The following is an 18,627-nucleotide window of genomic DNA, read 5'->3' as shown; positions in this document are numbered from 1 at the left end:
TAATCTTATTGTAATTTTATTGCATTAATATTAATTAATATTAATATTATTCCAAAAAAGTAAAATTAATATACAAATATAGAAAATGTAATATTAATCGTATAAATGTTATAATTGATACCGTGGTTACGTATGTTACTAATTGTAAAAATAAATAAATGTAATAATAAATATTAGTTGTTAAGATATCAAAATATCTCGGGAATTTTTATGCAAAAAACTGTGTAATTAATAAAATTACATTAAATTTAATAACGCAGCTTGCCATTAATTTATCGAATTACGTTTTAAAATTGCGTATCACATAATAAAAATTGCGTTTTCATTTTGTTAACGTAATCAATCCTATTAAGTCCAATAACTATATTCTCCTTATCTGCATGTACCAAGAGTATTTGCTTGCTATTGTCTGATAAATAATTGGTAAAAACTCATTTCTTTTAGTATGCTATTTAAACGTATTTTTTGTGTCATCCATTATGCCATAAATTAGGTTTAATTATTGATTTAATTGATAACAATCACTGAATTAATTGATGATAACAAATTTAATTAAAGAACTGCTTCGCAAAGGCCATCGTGTATACGTACTGAGTATAGTCGAGACTAAACTCGTGCAGAATTTGATATAAGCCATAAATAAATTTTAAGAAACTTGAAGACACTCTGACAAGTAAAACTATCTAATATATGCACACGTTAATTTTGATGAACTATTATTAGTATTGAAAGTACTTGCAAAATAATGAGTAATGTGATATGTCTATTTTATTGGAATTTGTCAATTTAATAGGAAAATTTGAAATGTTCATGAAAATACAAAAAAATGTGAGAAAATTATACTATCCATGAAAATAAAATATGCACTGTTAAAATGTTAATTTTAACTTAATTTTAACTTAAAGATAAATAGTTGACTTGTTAAGACATGCAAAAAATGTTAAAATTAACATTTTTGTGTCTTAGAAAGTTCCCTATACATTGTTAAGTTAAAATTAACATTTAATTTTTTACAATATTTATTTTTTACAATATTTATTTATTTTTTACAATAGTTATTTACATATATAGTCATTCATTTTTGCCTGCTATGAGTGATTGCTGAAATAGACATCGTTGTTTATCATTTTGCAAGTACATTTAGTAATAAGAGTTTTATAATCATCGTATATATGTATGTTAAAAAGTGTTTCCTTGTAACTATAAATCGATTATTTAAAATTTATAAAACAAATAAGAAAGAATACTTCTGTTTAAAAAAATATTGTTTTATACTTTATATAATATTAATGTGGAGATCTTAATTTGTTACATTTTCACGTGTATTCTCCTGCATAGTAGAGTACCTATTATCGTTAGGTGTTCGATGATAAAAACTTACGAAAAATCCGAGAATTATAATCCGTCTGAATAAGAATAGTATGACGTATTTTATATGGAATATTTTGTATATCAGTGGGAAATTAATTCATGTGACGCAATCATAAAAAGCAGCGATTGGAAATGATTAAGAGTGTCGAGTTCGATGTTATAGTGCAGGATATTATACTAACTCAATATTTATACGGATTGTAGAGGTGAACATAAACAAAACAAGCAGTGAAATATAGTTATTTAATACATTTTTAGATTGTAAACGACTGAATTTGCCGTAGAGCGGACGACTTAGTCGAGCCACTAACAATTATTAATTCGTATTTTACGATTCTTATAGATTAAATTGTGTTTGCGTGGCAAACCAAAAACGCCTCGTCATTGTTCATCTCAGTAATAAGCAGCTTTTTTCTTCATACGGCATTACAATAAATATTGAAATAAATGATCTTATTTATTAAGGTTTTTATATAATAATACAAAAAATGTGCAAATGTTGAATAAAAAGATATTACTATTTTGTAGAGTAACATATAATTAATTTTATTGTATTTATAAAATAACAGCAGTTTAAGTTTAATTTTTTCCACTATTACTCAAATATTGTTTTTTAGATTGCTAAGGGTAAACCACCCATAGTAGATTATATTTTCCCTTTTGCTGCTGTACCTTGGCTTAAGGATTTTATCGGTGGTCCAAGTTACCTAACTGTTCGATCTTATACGCAAGCAGCCATTGAAAAATCCATAGATTTGTGGCAAAGAACATGGAATACTTTATATTACATTATGGATAATCTCATACGATATTACTATTTTTTACTTACTGTTCAACAGCTTGCTGAGAAATACTATACATAGACCACGCAATCAGAGCATTACATAAAATAGAAAAAGACAGTATTAATATTGTACTACTTAATAGTTATCCTGCATTCGAGTCTGGAATTCCATTGCCACTGAATGCTTTTAGAATTGCAGAACTAAATGCTCAGGCCATAAATCCGATTGACGGTGAAATAGTCAACGTATCCCGAAATAAAAAAAGTTGTTTCTATTTGACAATTAGAAAAAAATTGCAAAAAGTATATTAATAAAAAAACAGTATATTATTCTAGAAATAATAATTAATTTAAGAATTTCGTATTCAGACTAATTATTTCATCTTGTATATTAAGTATTTTCATATTCTTAAGAATATTATTACAAGAAAATATTGACTTAATCTATGTAATTTCAAATAAATAATTAAAAGAAAAAATCTGAAAAATTACAGGGAAAAAAGTTTTATTAATTTCATGTTTTGCTAATTCTGTTTAATAAATTTATAAGAGGAAATTTGTAATAGGAGAGAAACGATAAATTTTATTAATTCTTTTTTTTGAATGATTGATAACATTGTTAATTAAAAAGTGCATTGTATTAATTTAATTTATTTGATTATAAAATATCTATATCAATGTGAGATTTACATCATAATAATCCAGATTTAAAATTTATCATAAAAAATTGTTATGTTTAGCTCATAAAAAGCTTGGACTTATAGTCTTCTCAGCATACAGGAAGCCATTTTGAAAAGGTGTACTAATGATCATAATGCCTTTTTTTATGAATTAAAAGTCTACAGAGATATTAGTAGCTAAAGCCGTTGGTATATATTTAGACATTAAAACTGTATCCATACAGACTATATCACACGCAGTTAAAGAAACAACTTTACAATGAAGGGTATCAAATTTGGATTATATCTTTATATCATAATTATTTTAAGCAGTTAATTAATAACATATAATTAAAGAATATAATATTGAAAATAATATCTAAATCAAGATTTGGAAGAACCGTGTTACTTGTAACGTCGTTATCGTTATTATCACTCTTTTTTCGGTAATGATTATTTTTTCTATGTAGTAATGGTAATGTCATTATATTTTTACAATGACAGTAACTAATAATTGTTATTTTATCGTTACTTTAATTCCTTATTATTTTTATATGATATGTATATTATCTTTCAATAGGTTGCATTACTTTTTATTGGAATACATTTTATTAAATAGTACTGTTCCGCATATTCATTCAGATGCCGTACAAAATAATAATTTAAAAGAATAAATGAATTTATAAGCAATAACAAAATCCGTAGTTCAACATTTGCGTGTTCTACATGATTTTATATATATATATAAAATATATATACTATATATGAAAAATATATGTAACAATATATGTAAAAAATAAAAATATATGTGTAACAGTTTTTATGCAATCATAAGACTCTTTTTTTTTATTGTTCGTCCCTTATCTTTTTTCACCAACTCATTACTCCACACTTGGAGTTTTGAGTCGAGACTGCTGTGGATATCCGGTGCATTGCTAATCTAAAGCAGCGAAAGAGTTTTTGGAAATAATCAAGACTGTTAAGTTTGATGTAGTATAAGAGATATTACATATAATATATTAAATACTTTTACGGATTGTGGAAGATAAAGATAAAGCATTCTTCAATTAATAAAATGTATTTGTTAATAAAATCTAATTAATAAAATTTATTTTTAAATTGTAAATGACTGAAGGTGTTTTATGAATTAAATCATATTTGCATAGATTGTGATAAAAAATGCTTAGTCGGCAATTGTCATTCATATTTCTAGATAACAAAGTAACATTACTTTTAATTTAAAATTATCTTTTATTATGACATTTTGAAATGAGGACAAATACCCATTTTGCTATCCTATGTTAATAAGTATTTTTTACAATTGCTTTTTATTTTTAGATGACATAAAATATTGAAATGGACTAAAAAAAAATTGTGAAAGATTTCACTTTTATTAACACACAATACAAGAGAAATATATTTATATAAACTTGTAAAAATAAATATTATAAAAGAGATCAAAGAAATGATTTAATGTTACAATACTTGAGTGATAATGTATTGTTATTGGAGTTCTCATATGCTCATAAACTCAATTTCATAAACTCTATAATTGAAAATCATAATTACAATAATACCAACTTTAATAAATGTAGAACAATACACGGAAATAATAATTGCAGATCCAATTATTATATAACATACCTCCGCATGAAATAACGGTTCTTACAAATTTGGCATTTTTTCAATAAATTTGTGATCTCATGTTCGCAGAATCAATAAATGATTACTTATCGCTTGTTGATTGACTATTTGTTGTTAAACTCATTCAATTTACAGTTGATTACCCTTGTTACGTCCGGCGGACTCGCACGACTCTTTTCTTTCGTAGAGATTCGTCGAAAAACTAAAATTTTATTTTCCTTTTTTTTTTCTCCTACCCTAAAAACTAAAACAAGGAACCCGGTATCTCCCCATGAATGTCGCTCCGAGATAAAAATCAATAATAAATACGTAATGAAAAATGTAAGACCGGCGCCATGATTAACGGTCAAGTCGCGGACGATTCTCGCGAATCCGTAATTACAAAATTTAAGAAACGGCACGCGACGTTCAGGGGTAGATTCTGGGTGGTCCCGTGGCGACGATGCATGTTCGCCTTCTCGACGCCCGAGATGTGCGTTTTCCAGTGGTCGCAATACTCAAAGTTGATAGAGTCAGTGAGTTTGTCGCGATACTCAAAAAGTTCTATCCGATTTTCGAAGCCCTCTTTCTCCAGTAGAGTCAGTGTTAAAGAAACGTCACCAGCCTTGCACATCCTGGACGGAGGATCTCCAACGATAAGCATCTCAGTAATAAGTCAGTATTCTCTGGCTCCCTCCTCGCTTTATCTTTTGGTAATTTATTTCAATATTTCATTTTATTTTTTTTTATTATTCATTTGTTTTATTTTATTTTTATTCTTTTCTTTCTTTCTTTTTCCCTTTTGATCTCCTATAAGAAAATGAAAACATTGCAGTCCACATTATAGTTTCAATCTGTCGCCGTCGCCGCACGATAATTGTTCGCCTCCTGTCGACCGGTCGTTCTTGTCCGCTAACACTATCATCATCCGAGGAAAATTAGGCCAAACCCTCTCAAATCTACTCACCAAAACCTCCTTCTCTTTTTATTCTCTCGTTATTCTCTCCGTAACTCCTCCCTTCCATTCTACAATACTTTATACACACACTCTCACACATCCATAAATGCGTACATATAACTCAGAATAGAGAACCAAAAATTGTATTATTTTTGTATTTACTTGACAAAATTGTATTTATTTTTTATTCAAAAAATGTATCACTCCAGTTTGCTTCTTTTAATTATATCATTATTAAATTAACTTCTCGGTAGTCATTATTTAAATATAACCTCTCCTCGTATTATTAAGCTCTCCCGTGATTGCACTTCGCCCTCTCCCCGGTCACTTGGATTAAGCTCCATGACCGAAAGTCAGGGCATACGGCCGTACTGGCGCAGCTGGCGTTAAAGTGCGCCCCTTTCGGCACACTGACCCAGTTTGGGCCCTTTTTTGAAGTACGTCCTACTCGTGTGTCCGTTTAGCGGAGCACGAGCAGAGGTTTCCACTTTGTTCTCCTCCGTTCGACCCCCGGCTCGTTAGGAGCCTCAGGACGAAGCGAAGCGCCTTCCGATTTGCGTCGGTCCTTCTCCACGACTCCCTTGCGGTCCGGAGCCTGGACACGACCAAATCGGTTTAACGATTCGGTTCCTTGTTGCGTTCACCCCCTCAGTTCCGCATGCGCGCGGAGCTTGGACGTAATATCTTAGTAGCACATTTATTAATGAAATATTGATTCCATATGTCTCCAATGTATTTTAATGTTTAACCAATATAGGCACAAATTATATACAAATATTTGATGAGCTGATTCTCACTGCAAATTATAAGAAACGCAACAATATATTTTTAAATAATGACCACTTAAAATTGCACAATCATTATAACAATTTTTAATAAACGTGCTTTCGAAGAATTTTAGATAAATCTTCATCAGAATGTTCCTTTTAATTTAATCCGTAAATAATTCAGTAATAAAACATCGTAGGAACATTAAAAAAAAATTTTGTAAAAAAAACTTTCAACTTTCATAATAGATAGTCAAAAATTTTTTGAGTATAGCCTTATAAAGAAGTGAAAAGAAAATTTTCTATTTTTTCAGCTCGTATTATATTACCAAAGAATGATAAAAATTTTATAGAAATTACCAAACTCACGAAAACTAAAAAAATATAGAAACTTTTAGAAAATAAAGATTTCAAGCTTTAAAACTTTTTTCTTTTTAATTTAAATTTCATTTTTAATGAAGATAATATACATTCAAGTTTGAGCTAAAAAAAACGATATTATTTTCGACTAATTATGCATACAGATGTTTTCACGATCTTAATGATGCGAAAACAGCACTAAAGTATGAATAAATACTGTGTATTATATACATATTTTAAAAAATTCATTTATGCATTTTTTTTCCTTTTTTTTTCAATAATTATATAACCAAGTTGTCGGAAAATGTCAACATGTCAATTCAACGTATTATTAAAGCGATATTACTGTCAATCATTCTTTATCATATCTTATCATTTTTAAATGCAAAGATGCAACAAATGCTATGGTAGAATACTGACATTCAGTCTTAAAATTTAATTGAGAGACTACGTAGAAGGCTTTATGCAAAGATGTTAAGTTGTTTTACTTTGTCATTTTATCTTGTTTGTTATATTTTAATGAGCCTCGTGACAACGTCAAAAACATTGTCGATTTTATTATTGGAGCCTATTCCATCGACCAGCCACCACATTTGGGCAGAGAATTTGATTAAAGGATTACTTCGTGAAGGCCATCATGTACATACAATAAGTATACACGAAACTAAGATTGAGGGAAAACTCGCACAGAATTTGACGTACGCTGTAAGTAGATGTTACAAAACTCATTCTGACATGAAGCACTATCCAGTATATATGTATATATATATACACGCCAATTTTCATGAAACTTTTAGTATTTATAAAATGTAAAAATTGTTGTCAATGCTAAGTCATAAAAACGTCATTTTTGTAACTTTGAATTTTTTTTTAAATTATGATGTGATAGCCAAATATGGACAACAAATTTATTTTTAGATAAAAATACATTGCCTATTGAAAATGATTAATTACACTCATGTTGCAAAATAATATCGAATAGTGTAATTTTCTCATATTTTTTTTTATTTTTATTAATTTTCCATAAACGTAGTAATTTTTTCTATTGTTTATTGATAATTGTTAATGAAATGGGTATCGTAATTCATTCTTTTACATATACTTTTAATAATAAAAATCAGCGTATATATGTATATGAAGAATGTTCCTTGTGAGTATAAATCGATTATATAAAATTTATTAAATAAATGAGAAAGAATATATACTTTTGTTTAAAAAAATGTTGTCTTATACTTTTTTATATTATATATAGAAAGTCAATGCTTCTGAAAATCTTAATTTATTACATTTTTTTACATGTCTTCTCCTGTATAGTGAATGATACTTATTATTATCAGGTATTCGATGATGTGATGAAAACTTATGAAGAATCCGAGGATTATAACCCGTCTGAGTGGGAACAGTATAGTGTATTTTATACGGGATATTTTACATATCAATGGGGAATCAATGCATGTGAGGCAATAACAAAGACTAAAGCAGCGAAAGAGCTTTTGGAAATGATTAAGAATGTCGAGTTTGATGTTATAGTGCAGGATATTACACTAACTCAATGTTTCTACGGATTGTGGGAGGTAAAGATAAATAAAACAGTCATTGAAATATAGCTATTTAACACATTTTTTAATTGTAAGACTGAATTCGCCATAGAGCGGGTGATTCATGTCAGTCGAGTCACTAATAATTATCAGTTGCTTGTGTAATACGGTTTTTATAGATCAAATTGTGTTTGCATAACAAACTAAAAAAAAAACGCTTTCTCATCGTTTATGTCAGTAATAATCTGTAGCACCTTGTTTTTTCACGTTTCTTACGACATATAATACACACACACACAAATATTGAAATAAATGATTTATTTACGAGTATAAGGCTTCTGATAATACAAAAAAACGCGGAAATGTTAAATAAAGCATAGTATTTTTTGCATAGTAACATAATTAATTTTATTGTGTGTATTTATTACAAAGTAACATCTATATAATTCTAATTTTTGCTATTGTTATTGTGTAAATATTGTTTTTTAGATTGCTAAAGGTAAGCCACCTATAGTAGGTTATATTCCGTTTGGTCCTGCACCTTGGCTCAAGGATTTTATAGGTGGTTCAAGTTATCCAACTGTTCGACCTTACACGCATGCAGCCATTGCGAAACCCGTAGGTTTGTGGCAGAGAACATGGAATACTTTATATTACTTTATGGATGATCTCATACGATATTACTATTTTTTACCTATTGTTCAACGGCTTGCTGAGAAATACGTGGGCCATGCAATCAGACCATTATATGAAATAGAAAAAGACAGTATTAATATTGTACTAATCAATAGTCATCCTGCATTTGATTCTGGGATTCCATTGCCACCGAATACCTTGGAGATTGCAGGATTAAATGCTCAATCCGTAAAACCGATTGCCGACGAGGTAGTCGTAACGTATCCCGAGGTAAGAGAAATTATTCTTCGTATTTAAAAATTAGTAAAACTTGCACAAAAAAATTAAAAGAAAACACTGTATTGTACTAAGAGAGAAAATAGAATTTTAATGGAATTCTGATCGATTCTATTTGTTATGAACCTAGATTCTATTTGTTATTCTTATTTGTTATGAACCTAGTTGAAGAATAATTTCAAACTAAGACTTACTATTATTCTATCTCGTATTATATTTTCTTGTACATTTCTTAACTTTATTAAGAATATTATGGCAGAGTAAGAAAATACTAATTTTCTGATAATATTTTAGATAAATGATTAGAAGGAAAAATTTGACAATTTAGGGATTTTGTTAATTTTTTGTTTAGTTTAAAATTTTTAAGACTTCCTGTATTTATATTTTATATCGGATTGAATGAAAAGTTCCATTTTTTCAATCAAATTAAAAGGACGATTGTGCATCCAATGTGAGAATCTCTGTACTCATTCCAATCGAATATGTATATATACATATATACATACATATTTATATGCAGGATGTTTGATAAGTAACGATAGAACTCTCGCATAGGGGTAGAGCAGATTAAAATTATATAATAGTATAATAGCTCAATAATTTAAAAACAAGTTAAAAGGAAAAGGGCTACGAGTCAAAAATTTTAACCTATAAAAATTGGTAGATAAATAAAAATCTTAATAAAGTAATTATAAAATTTAATAAAATGCCGGCAACAAACGTTTTGATCACATTTTGATTATTATCAATGTTTATAAAATAAGTCTAAACAGTAAAAAACATAAAGTCGATCGAAAATTAAATGTACTTGGCATTGAATTACTGTATAATTGTTGGTATCAATAAATTAAGAAAAATCTTCGTCTTGTTAGTTGAACGGAACAGTGACATACATAAAATACATACATTAGAATTTGTCAGAAAAATTTATACTATGTATGGTCGATAGCAAATGAAAATATATTTTGCAATGTCAAAACATCAAACTGTAGGTATCAGAATCCTCGTCTTATTAGAAAAATTATACAGTAAAAAAAAACGTCGGTGTATGATTATATATTAGTGTCTAGAACGAAAAATAACGCATTACAGCTTTCATAATTGTAATTAAGAGTTTAGTCTAAAAAAATTAAATAATATGAATAAAGTGCAATACGATGATAGAAAGATTGATGTCTTTTATCTTCGACGTTATTAGACAAAATAAATGAGCGAATTAAACCGAGTCGAAAAGTCCTCTATTATTTTAATTTTTGTAATAATTAACAAGATATTAAAAATCATCGAATATTGGTTTTCAATAATTACTCAAGTATTATCAACTTTACAGAAAAACAACAAATGACAAAAATTGTTCTGAGAATTTTTTCAGAATTTTTTAGTACCGCATTTTCTCATGTTGGTAAAAATAGTTACCAATAAAAAAATACAACACAAAAAAGTTGTTAAAAAATTTTGAAAAAATCCTTAGAGCTCTATGAAAAGAAAATTAACAAGTTTTGTCTCTTGCTATTTTTCTGTAAAGTTGATAGTATTTGAGTAAAAAATTATTGAAAACCATTATTCGGTGATTTTTAGTAATTGATATCTTAACTCATGCAAAAATTGTAAAATGGTAGAGGACTTTTCGACTCAATTTAGTCTACTCTATGCAAGAAGTTTTTATCGTTACTTGTCAAATACCCTGTATATACAGGGTGTCTATAAAGTTCTATTCAGGCCATATATCTCAGAAACGGCTTTAGATATGGAAAAATATTTCAGACAAAAGTTGTAGGACATTAAGGGAGACGTATGATGAAAATATGGACTTTAAGTGACCTTTATAAGGTTAGGTCAATGTGATCGTTGTTTTCTTGAACAGAATCCCTCATTTTTTATTACATATTTTTGTAGCTTACCTTGAGAAAACATTATAATAAAATATTTTTTTGTTAAGTACAATACTTTTCGAATTATAAAGCTTGAAAATTACAGTACCGCCAGCATTTTAGCATCATCCAAGATTACCGACGGTTAAAAACCTCTTAAATATTGTTCAGAATTATGATCTGGATAACATTTGTCAAGATCAAGACTATTGGTGATTGTATCTCATTTTTGGTGATTTCATTTTTACGTAAAAATGAATTTTTAGTGCAGATTTACACTTCAAATAAACTATACACTCGTGCATATGAAAATTATGTGAATAAGATTATATTTTTGTTTAATAATACATTTTTGTAGTTTTTTATTTTATTAATTATTATTATATATATAGCTGTTTGGTATTGAAATATATTACCTTTGTATTTGATTAAAGTATAATTTATCATTACTTCGCAGGATGTGCGTGTATTTCTTGACGGAGCAACGAACGGAGCACTCATAATATCTTTAGGAACAAATGTAAAATGGAAATCGATTGGACTAGACAAGATTAAGACCGTTATCCTAGCTCTGTCAAAATTAAAGCAACGAATTCTATGGAAGCTTGATATTGATGTACCATTTGAAATACCGGATAATCTAATGATTGTGAAATGGATAATGCAAAAAGAAGTTCTATGTATGTTTCTTGATACTTAAAAAAATACGAAAAGCATTTAATACATATTTTTTTATAATTTTTGTTTAATTAGTTTTTTATACAGTTTTTAAAAAAATTTTTATATTTAAGTTTACGCTTATCACCTTTTTATTAAAGATTAAAATATCAATCTGTCCGATTTTTTAAAATTTGAGAGTGTAATATCATTCTCTTAAGGGAAAACACCATTGTGACGGGTTAAAAAAATCGATTTTTTTTTTGCATTTTTGTAATGTTCTTAAAAATATGTCCCTAAAATATTATGTTGAAATTTGTAACGGAACTATAGTAAATATGTGATGAAATAGCATGTGGTCAGATGCATAAACTAATCGGTTGTAAAACTTTAAACATTTAAAGTTTTTTAAAAACACGCGTTTTTCTCGAAACCACGTTTTCGTAACTGAGCGTAACTTACATATCTCGGCCAATTTTTATCCAAGTGGCTTGCATTTTGGATAAAAAATTGTTTATAACAAAATTGTCTTCAGTTAAGCGTACAAATTTTTCAGGATTTTTCGGATTATTAGTTTTTGAAAAACAATAAAAAAAGTAACAATTTTTTTTCGCAAAATCGCGATTTCTTTTTTAGAACAGCGTCATTTTGTCTAAAATTATTTTATCAAAAAATCAGTATGCTTAACTGAAACTACACTCATATACTTTAAAATTAAAAAAATATTTTATTTTGGAGTTCTCGTTCAGAACAACACAAGCGCCTGTGCACCCATGTTTTTCCAAACGAGGTGCATATCAATGAGCACTGAGGCTAAATATTAATATTATTTAATAAATTTTTTGTAATAACTTCTTAACTTGTAAATGTATGTACTTTGAATATATAAAGATAATCATTTGTAGAAGCTATTAGTTTTCATAAAACAAAAATTTACAAAAATAGCCTTTTTTTTTAGCCGTCACAGTAGTGTTCCCTCTTAAAAATAGCATTGAGTAGAATAAGATTACAAAAATAATTACAAAAATATACTTTCAGTGATTTAAAATATTATTAGAATCATCATTTCCAATATGTCAGTAAAATATTGTGGTGGACATACATGAAAACATTGCGTATATAAATGTTTTGTAGATTAAATAATGTATGTCTAATTACAATAGAATACGGATTATCCGATCTTTAATCCGACGGATTATCCGTTTTTTTACCTTGTCCGAATTATCCGATTTCATTAATAAGTTCTCATGACGGTAGTGTTATGCTCGAAAAAATTGCGCGTAACATTATTGTCATAAGAACTCAATAAGAATATCGGACAATCCGGGAGATAAAAAAATAATGTTAGATAATTCGAATTCCAATATTATTAATCCTATTTTAAATTATTAATGTAGAAAAAGGTCAGGAGGTGTCAGACCTTGTTTTTTTGACATTTTATTTTTTGAACGGCAAATATTATGTATAATATACATAAATATAAAACATTATTCTTATACCGTAACACCTTTTAAATTGTATTTTTCTAAGAACAAAAATAATCAAGACTTTTACATTTTTAAATGTTATAACATTTTATAATTTTGGTAATTAAAGGATGGCATTAAATAGAAACATTAAAAAAAATACATGTTTATTAATTATAAATTTTGAATTAGATATTTTTTGGACATATAAACGTTTATAAAAGAGATCTGCTTCTTCACAAATACAGTTTTCATAAGCTCAACTTTCATAAACATTGCACTGAATTAAGCTAGTTTTTATTAAAGTTTTCTAGTTAAATAATATCTTTTCATCATTTTATTTTTCTTAAATATTAATGCTTTTTTACGATTTTCGTTTGACTTTTATATTTTCTTATCCTTATCATTATCTTTACTTAGATTGTCCGCCCGCTACTTCATTGTTCAATTTATATTATTCAAATGACACGCAATAAAAAAATAATGTATGAAATGAGTAGTCTTTAAAATAAAAGAGATTTTAAATCCACAACTTGAAGAATAATATAAGAATAATGTTATTTACATTGGTAAACTAAAAATGATATTCGACTTATATTTAATGATGTTACTGATTGGTAAAATTAACTCTATATCGGCGTAAACAGCAGCTATGCGACAAAATGTGCATTAACTCATAAACATCGACGCATCTATTTTCAATATGGAGAGGTCCCAGTTCTCACAAAGATACCACATGCGTCTATTTTAAACAATTCTTGACCCATATTAGCTGCAGTACCTGACCTTCCTCTAAAAATATCAGTTCTTGTTGCAAAAAATACATCTGATCATTTCATAGGGATATCTAATTTTATTCTTTTTTCAGTTTTTTTCATATTTACAGACAATTTCAATTTTTATTTTTACAATTATATTTTACAATCTCTTTAGGATAACAAGTCAACGTTTATGAGAATAAAAAATTTTTTTTTTTAAATAACTTACAGATGATAAAATTATTGATATTAAAAGTGCAATTGTATTAATTTAATCGAGACATAACTTCTAATAAAATTTTTATATCAATGTGAGTTTTTTATCATAACAATTGAAAGTTAAAATGTATTATAAGAAATTTTTATGTTTAGCTCATAAAAATGTAAGAGCGATTTGGACTCATGGTGGTCTCCTCAGCACACAGGAAGCTATTTGGAAAGGTATACCAGTAATCGTAATGCCTTTTTTTATGGATCAAAAATCCAATGCACAAATATTAGTAGCTAAAGGCGTTGGCATATATTTGGATATCAAAACTTTATCCAAGCAAACTATATTACACGCAGTTGAAGAAATATTTTACAATGAAAGGTATTATATTTCAACTATCTGTTAATATTATAATTATTATTTAGGCTAAATAAACAATATAATTGTTACAAGTAATATCTAGATTGATCTAATATAATTGGTATAAAATTTCTATAAAAAATAGTCACCTATATAAAATAATAGATTATAAAATTTAATTTAATTTTTCTTGTTATATACAATTCTTTATGTTTAAAACGCGCACGTATTAAACTTAATGAGTTACATTATTAATAGTACGTAAACATCTTTGATACAGTTATACAAAAAACATGAAACAGTTATCCAGTGAATTCCGGGATCGACAAATATCGCCATTAGATTTAGCTATTTGGAGCATTGAATACACCGTCCGCCATCCAAATGGAATTTTGGTAACGCCGTTGAAATTTCAAAGTCGAATACAACAGAATTTAATTGACGTATACATATTTTTATTTTTTAATATCATCATAATATTGTTAACTATATTCTTTGTAATCAAAATACTTATTTATTTTTATTATAATTATATATATACGGCATCTAAATTTCACAAAAACAAACAGTCGTAAAAGCCGCTGAATTATAATGTTAATCACTAGTAATGATTGATACACGCACACGCACACGCACACACACAAAATTCTTTCTGTAATTATTTAAAACTAATTTTTTATGTTTGTGTAATGAGACGATAAAAAGAAAGAGAAATATTTATTAAAATCTGAATTGTGACATGATAACATGGTATAATTAACCAAAGAATTTAATCATACAAGATGTCTTAAAAATAATGTACGCGACACGATGAAGGCATAGAAGAGAGTTAAGGAGAACAAAAAAGTCTTATAACATTTTGAGATATTTGCAGTAGTTTTCAAATAAAAAAAATAAAACGTCTAAGTCAATATACAGTAACGCCACGCGCCGCGAATCCTGTGAAAAGATTACATTTCTCTTTATTTTTTTACTCTTTTTTTACATTCGTTTTACATGTTGCAGATTGGTATTTTAAAAATCTGATAAATCTTTATTCAAAGCATCACAAGGGTACTTTTATTTTTAGAATTACAGCACTGATTAATCACGTAATATTAATCTAATAAGGAATATTATCCAATTGTTATATGCTAATTTTGATAAAATCTGTATTAATGAAAATGTTTGTAAAATAAAAAATAATATTGCCAATTTTATTGACAATTATTAATATAAAGATAATTAAAAAATAATATAGAAATGTAAAGCTTCTATAATAGTATAATATATAAATGTAATAATCGACCCATATGGTTCATTAAATAATTAAATTAATGGATTCTCTATGTATACTTCTGTTGACTGCATTGAAAAGATAAAGTTTTAGTGATTCTTTATTATGATTGATCAAAATGTTATATAAAAAAATAATGGTATGTATTTTTTAAATAATTATCAATCTTGGTATATGTTCCAATGAATAATCAGTCAAACACAGGCATGTATGAAATCATATACTTTATTTTTGAGAAAAATTGACGAACGTTTTAACTCTTTTGAGTGAGTCTTCCTCAGTGTAAAAATAAAAATAAAATCGGTGACTTATAAATTTAATATAAAAAATGCAATGCGAAGCAAATTGAAGTATCGTTAACATATATTCATAAAATGATAATAATGTTGTCTGTATCTAACAAATCTACTCAAATCTAACATTTCAGATCTGTAATTTAATAAAGTCGAATAAGTCATTAAAATATAAATCAAATTAAGATAATAGATTTCAAAGAAAAAATCTAAAAGATAATAAATAAAATGCCAATTTGAGCCAACACTGGTTAGTGTGTATTCTATATCATTTATTCAAAATGAATAGTAAAGCGTAAAACTTATGTCGAAGTAAATGCTGATGCCAATAAAAACTGGAAAATGTCAATGGTAAAATCACAAAATTCGTACAATCTGAATAGTATAGCAGGCTCTGTTTGCAATCTGCTGTCAGGTTATATCAGCAGATTCTGCTCGGTTTCTGTCATTAATCTGCTGAACAATATAATATTTCAGCTTTAAATTATCTACAGATCCATAGTCAAATGCGGACATAAATGCCTATGGTTTTGTAACGGGTTCTACTCGTGTTTGCGAATTTTTATCCTTAAATTGCTAATATTTTACTAATAATATTTTACTTAGGGATGTGTATGTAATCATGTTTTCATCAATTGTCATCAAGTATTAGTGATTCCGAGGATAAAGAGATCCTTCGTGATAGTGATCATGATAAAATCTTATTCACAAAAGAATGATTATATTTTTGGTAAACTGTAATAATAATAGGAATATATCTCTGATAATTCTAATCGAAATCGTTATATTAACTTATACATAAGGCTTAACGAGCTTTAAAATAACCAATTTTTTTAATTGTAGCATTTGAACATGCTTTGAGCTCAGTAGCACTAACAAGTAAATCGTACGAAACGTCAATATTTCTTAAACTTTTTAAAATTGTTCTTTATATCAAAGTATAAAAAGAATCTATCATTAATTTTAATTTAAATTACAAAAAAAATAAAAAGATTTAAAAGAAAATATTTCTTTTATTTTTTATAAATATGTATTCTGTGTATACTATGTATACAGTTGTGTATACTGAGAGTTAGACATATTTATCTTATGTATGCTTGAAGTTGGTTATAAATATTTGAAATTATGTTTACAGAAAATAATACTAAAGAAAATGAGCCTCAAGAATAAGAAATAGCTTAGAGCCATGCAAACTTATTTTAATTTTTCATGATTAATTAATTTCTATTGTTTTTATATTAAATAAATTATTATGAAAAATATTACGTTTTGTTTTTTGTGCTTACTTAAATCCTATTTTACGTACTTTAAATTAATATTTTTATAAACAGAATAATGAGATCAATCAATTGGTGTAAGGAAAACAGTTACTTATTTAAAAAATTATACATTTTGACTACATATTTTTTAGTAAATTTTTTTACATCAATAGATTATCTCATTATTCTATCCAGAAAAGTATTACAATTAGTAAAAATTAGTAGTTTACGAAATATTTAATATTTCATGTCAATACTTTTTTAATATTTCATGCCAGAATAAAGTTTAAAATATCTAGTAACCTATTATATTGATTTTTTTTATCCTCCCCCTTTTATCTCTACCCCTCAAAACCGTTCCACTTTTATCTAAAACATTTTTTTTAGTTTACTAAAAAAAAAATGCATGTAATTGCGTATATGCATCTTACCTAAGCAATAAGAAAATCGTAAAATTGGATTCTACTGACCTTACGGTTTCTACCGTGATTGGGCAATTCGCTTACTGATTATGTCTTACGGCTTTATGTTTTTGTGTCTGCCATGGGCTTTAGCATGTCCATCTGTCTTTGCGGACAGAAACTATTAGATTGTGCAGTCCACTTACAACTGCATTTATCCGTAATTACGGATAAAGAAACACCGTCAAACAAATTTTTTGGAAAAATATTCCAAGCGGACACTGTCTACGCTGATACCCCACTGTTCACATGACAGATTTCCTAAAAATATAAATTATTTTTTTACTTAACTTTAATTTTATATTTGTACGTAAAAGTGCTTGTAGGCAATCGAGCTGTAGACAATAATAATGTAAGCAAAAATAACTCCGTTTCTAATATTTTTATTTGTGTGCAAAAGTTCAGTAGGTAATTGAACTGTAGGCAATAATTTGTGTGTGCAAACGAGCTGTCGGCAAACGATACTGTAGGCAATCGATTTGTAAGCAAACGGATCCCCCTGTGTCTGTTCCATTTGTTTGAATAATCAGTATTGCCAGATCAAGAGAAGATTCTCCTAAATTTTTAAGTTCAAAGTTTTTTAGATGTCGTATATTAGATGACATTTTTTATATTTATAATATTATATTATAAGGTTATAACTATATCTATTCTTAAATTTAAATAGAAATTCTTTGATCTGGCAATACATTTTGAAATAAAACACAACTAACTTCAAGAGAAAAAGTGTCATTGATTACGTATGTAATAATAAAAATTAAATAAAATAGAATTAAATATTTAAGATCAATATCTTTTGAGATCTTTATTTTTAACATTAAAAAAGGAAATAAAGAATAATAAGACTGATAAGTATAATAAGTAAGGTTGAGATATAGAAAATCACATCATATTAATTTTTATGTGTATATTTTGTAATTAAATAATAAGATTGATTGTCAATCTTAGTATTTAACGTACAAAATATAAAATACTTTGATATACTTTCATGAAATACAAAATACAAAATATTGTTATGTGCTCCGCTGAAAATGTAAGATATA

At 27.2% G+C, this 18,627-nt stretch overlaps 1 protein-coding gene and 1 pseudogene across 1 annotated transcript in view; both read left to right on the top strand.

The window, feature by feature from the left end:
- The window catches only part of LOC108748230 (UDP-glucuronosyltransferase-like), an 11,131-nt gene extending 8,033 nt beyond the window's left edge, over positions 1 to 3,098 (top strand). Inside the window, exons 9-10 of the mRNA XM_018486262.1 lie at positions 2,299 to 2,401; positions 2,994 to 3,098. Of these exons, the coding sequence (XP_018341764.1) occupies positions 2,299 to 2,401; positions 2,994 to 3,098 (208 nt within the window). The remainder of the gene's footprint in view (positions 1 to 2,298; positions 2,402 to 2,993) is intronic.
- A 3,863-nt stretch (positions 3,099 to 6,961) lies between these two features.
- On the top strand, positions 6,962 to 14,919 carry LOC108748392 (annotated as a pseudogene).
- The last annotated feature ends 3,708 nt before the right edge of the window (positions 14,920 to 18,627 follow it).

The sequence above is a fragment of the Trachymyrmex septentrionalis genome, unplaced genomic scaffold (assembly GCF_001594115.1).
Source record: "Trachymyrmex septentrionalis isolate Tsep2-gDNA-1 unplaced genomic scaffold, Tsep1.0 scaffold22, whole genome shotgun sequence".
NCBI classification, from domain to species: domain Eukaryota; kingdom Metazoa; phylum Arthropoda; class Insecta; order Hymenoptera; family Formicidae; genus Trachymyrmex; species Trachymyrmex septentrionalis.
Note: the sequence above shows the minus strand (reverse complement) of the source record. Positions and strands in the feature narration are given on the sequence as shown.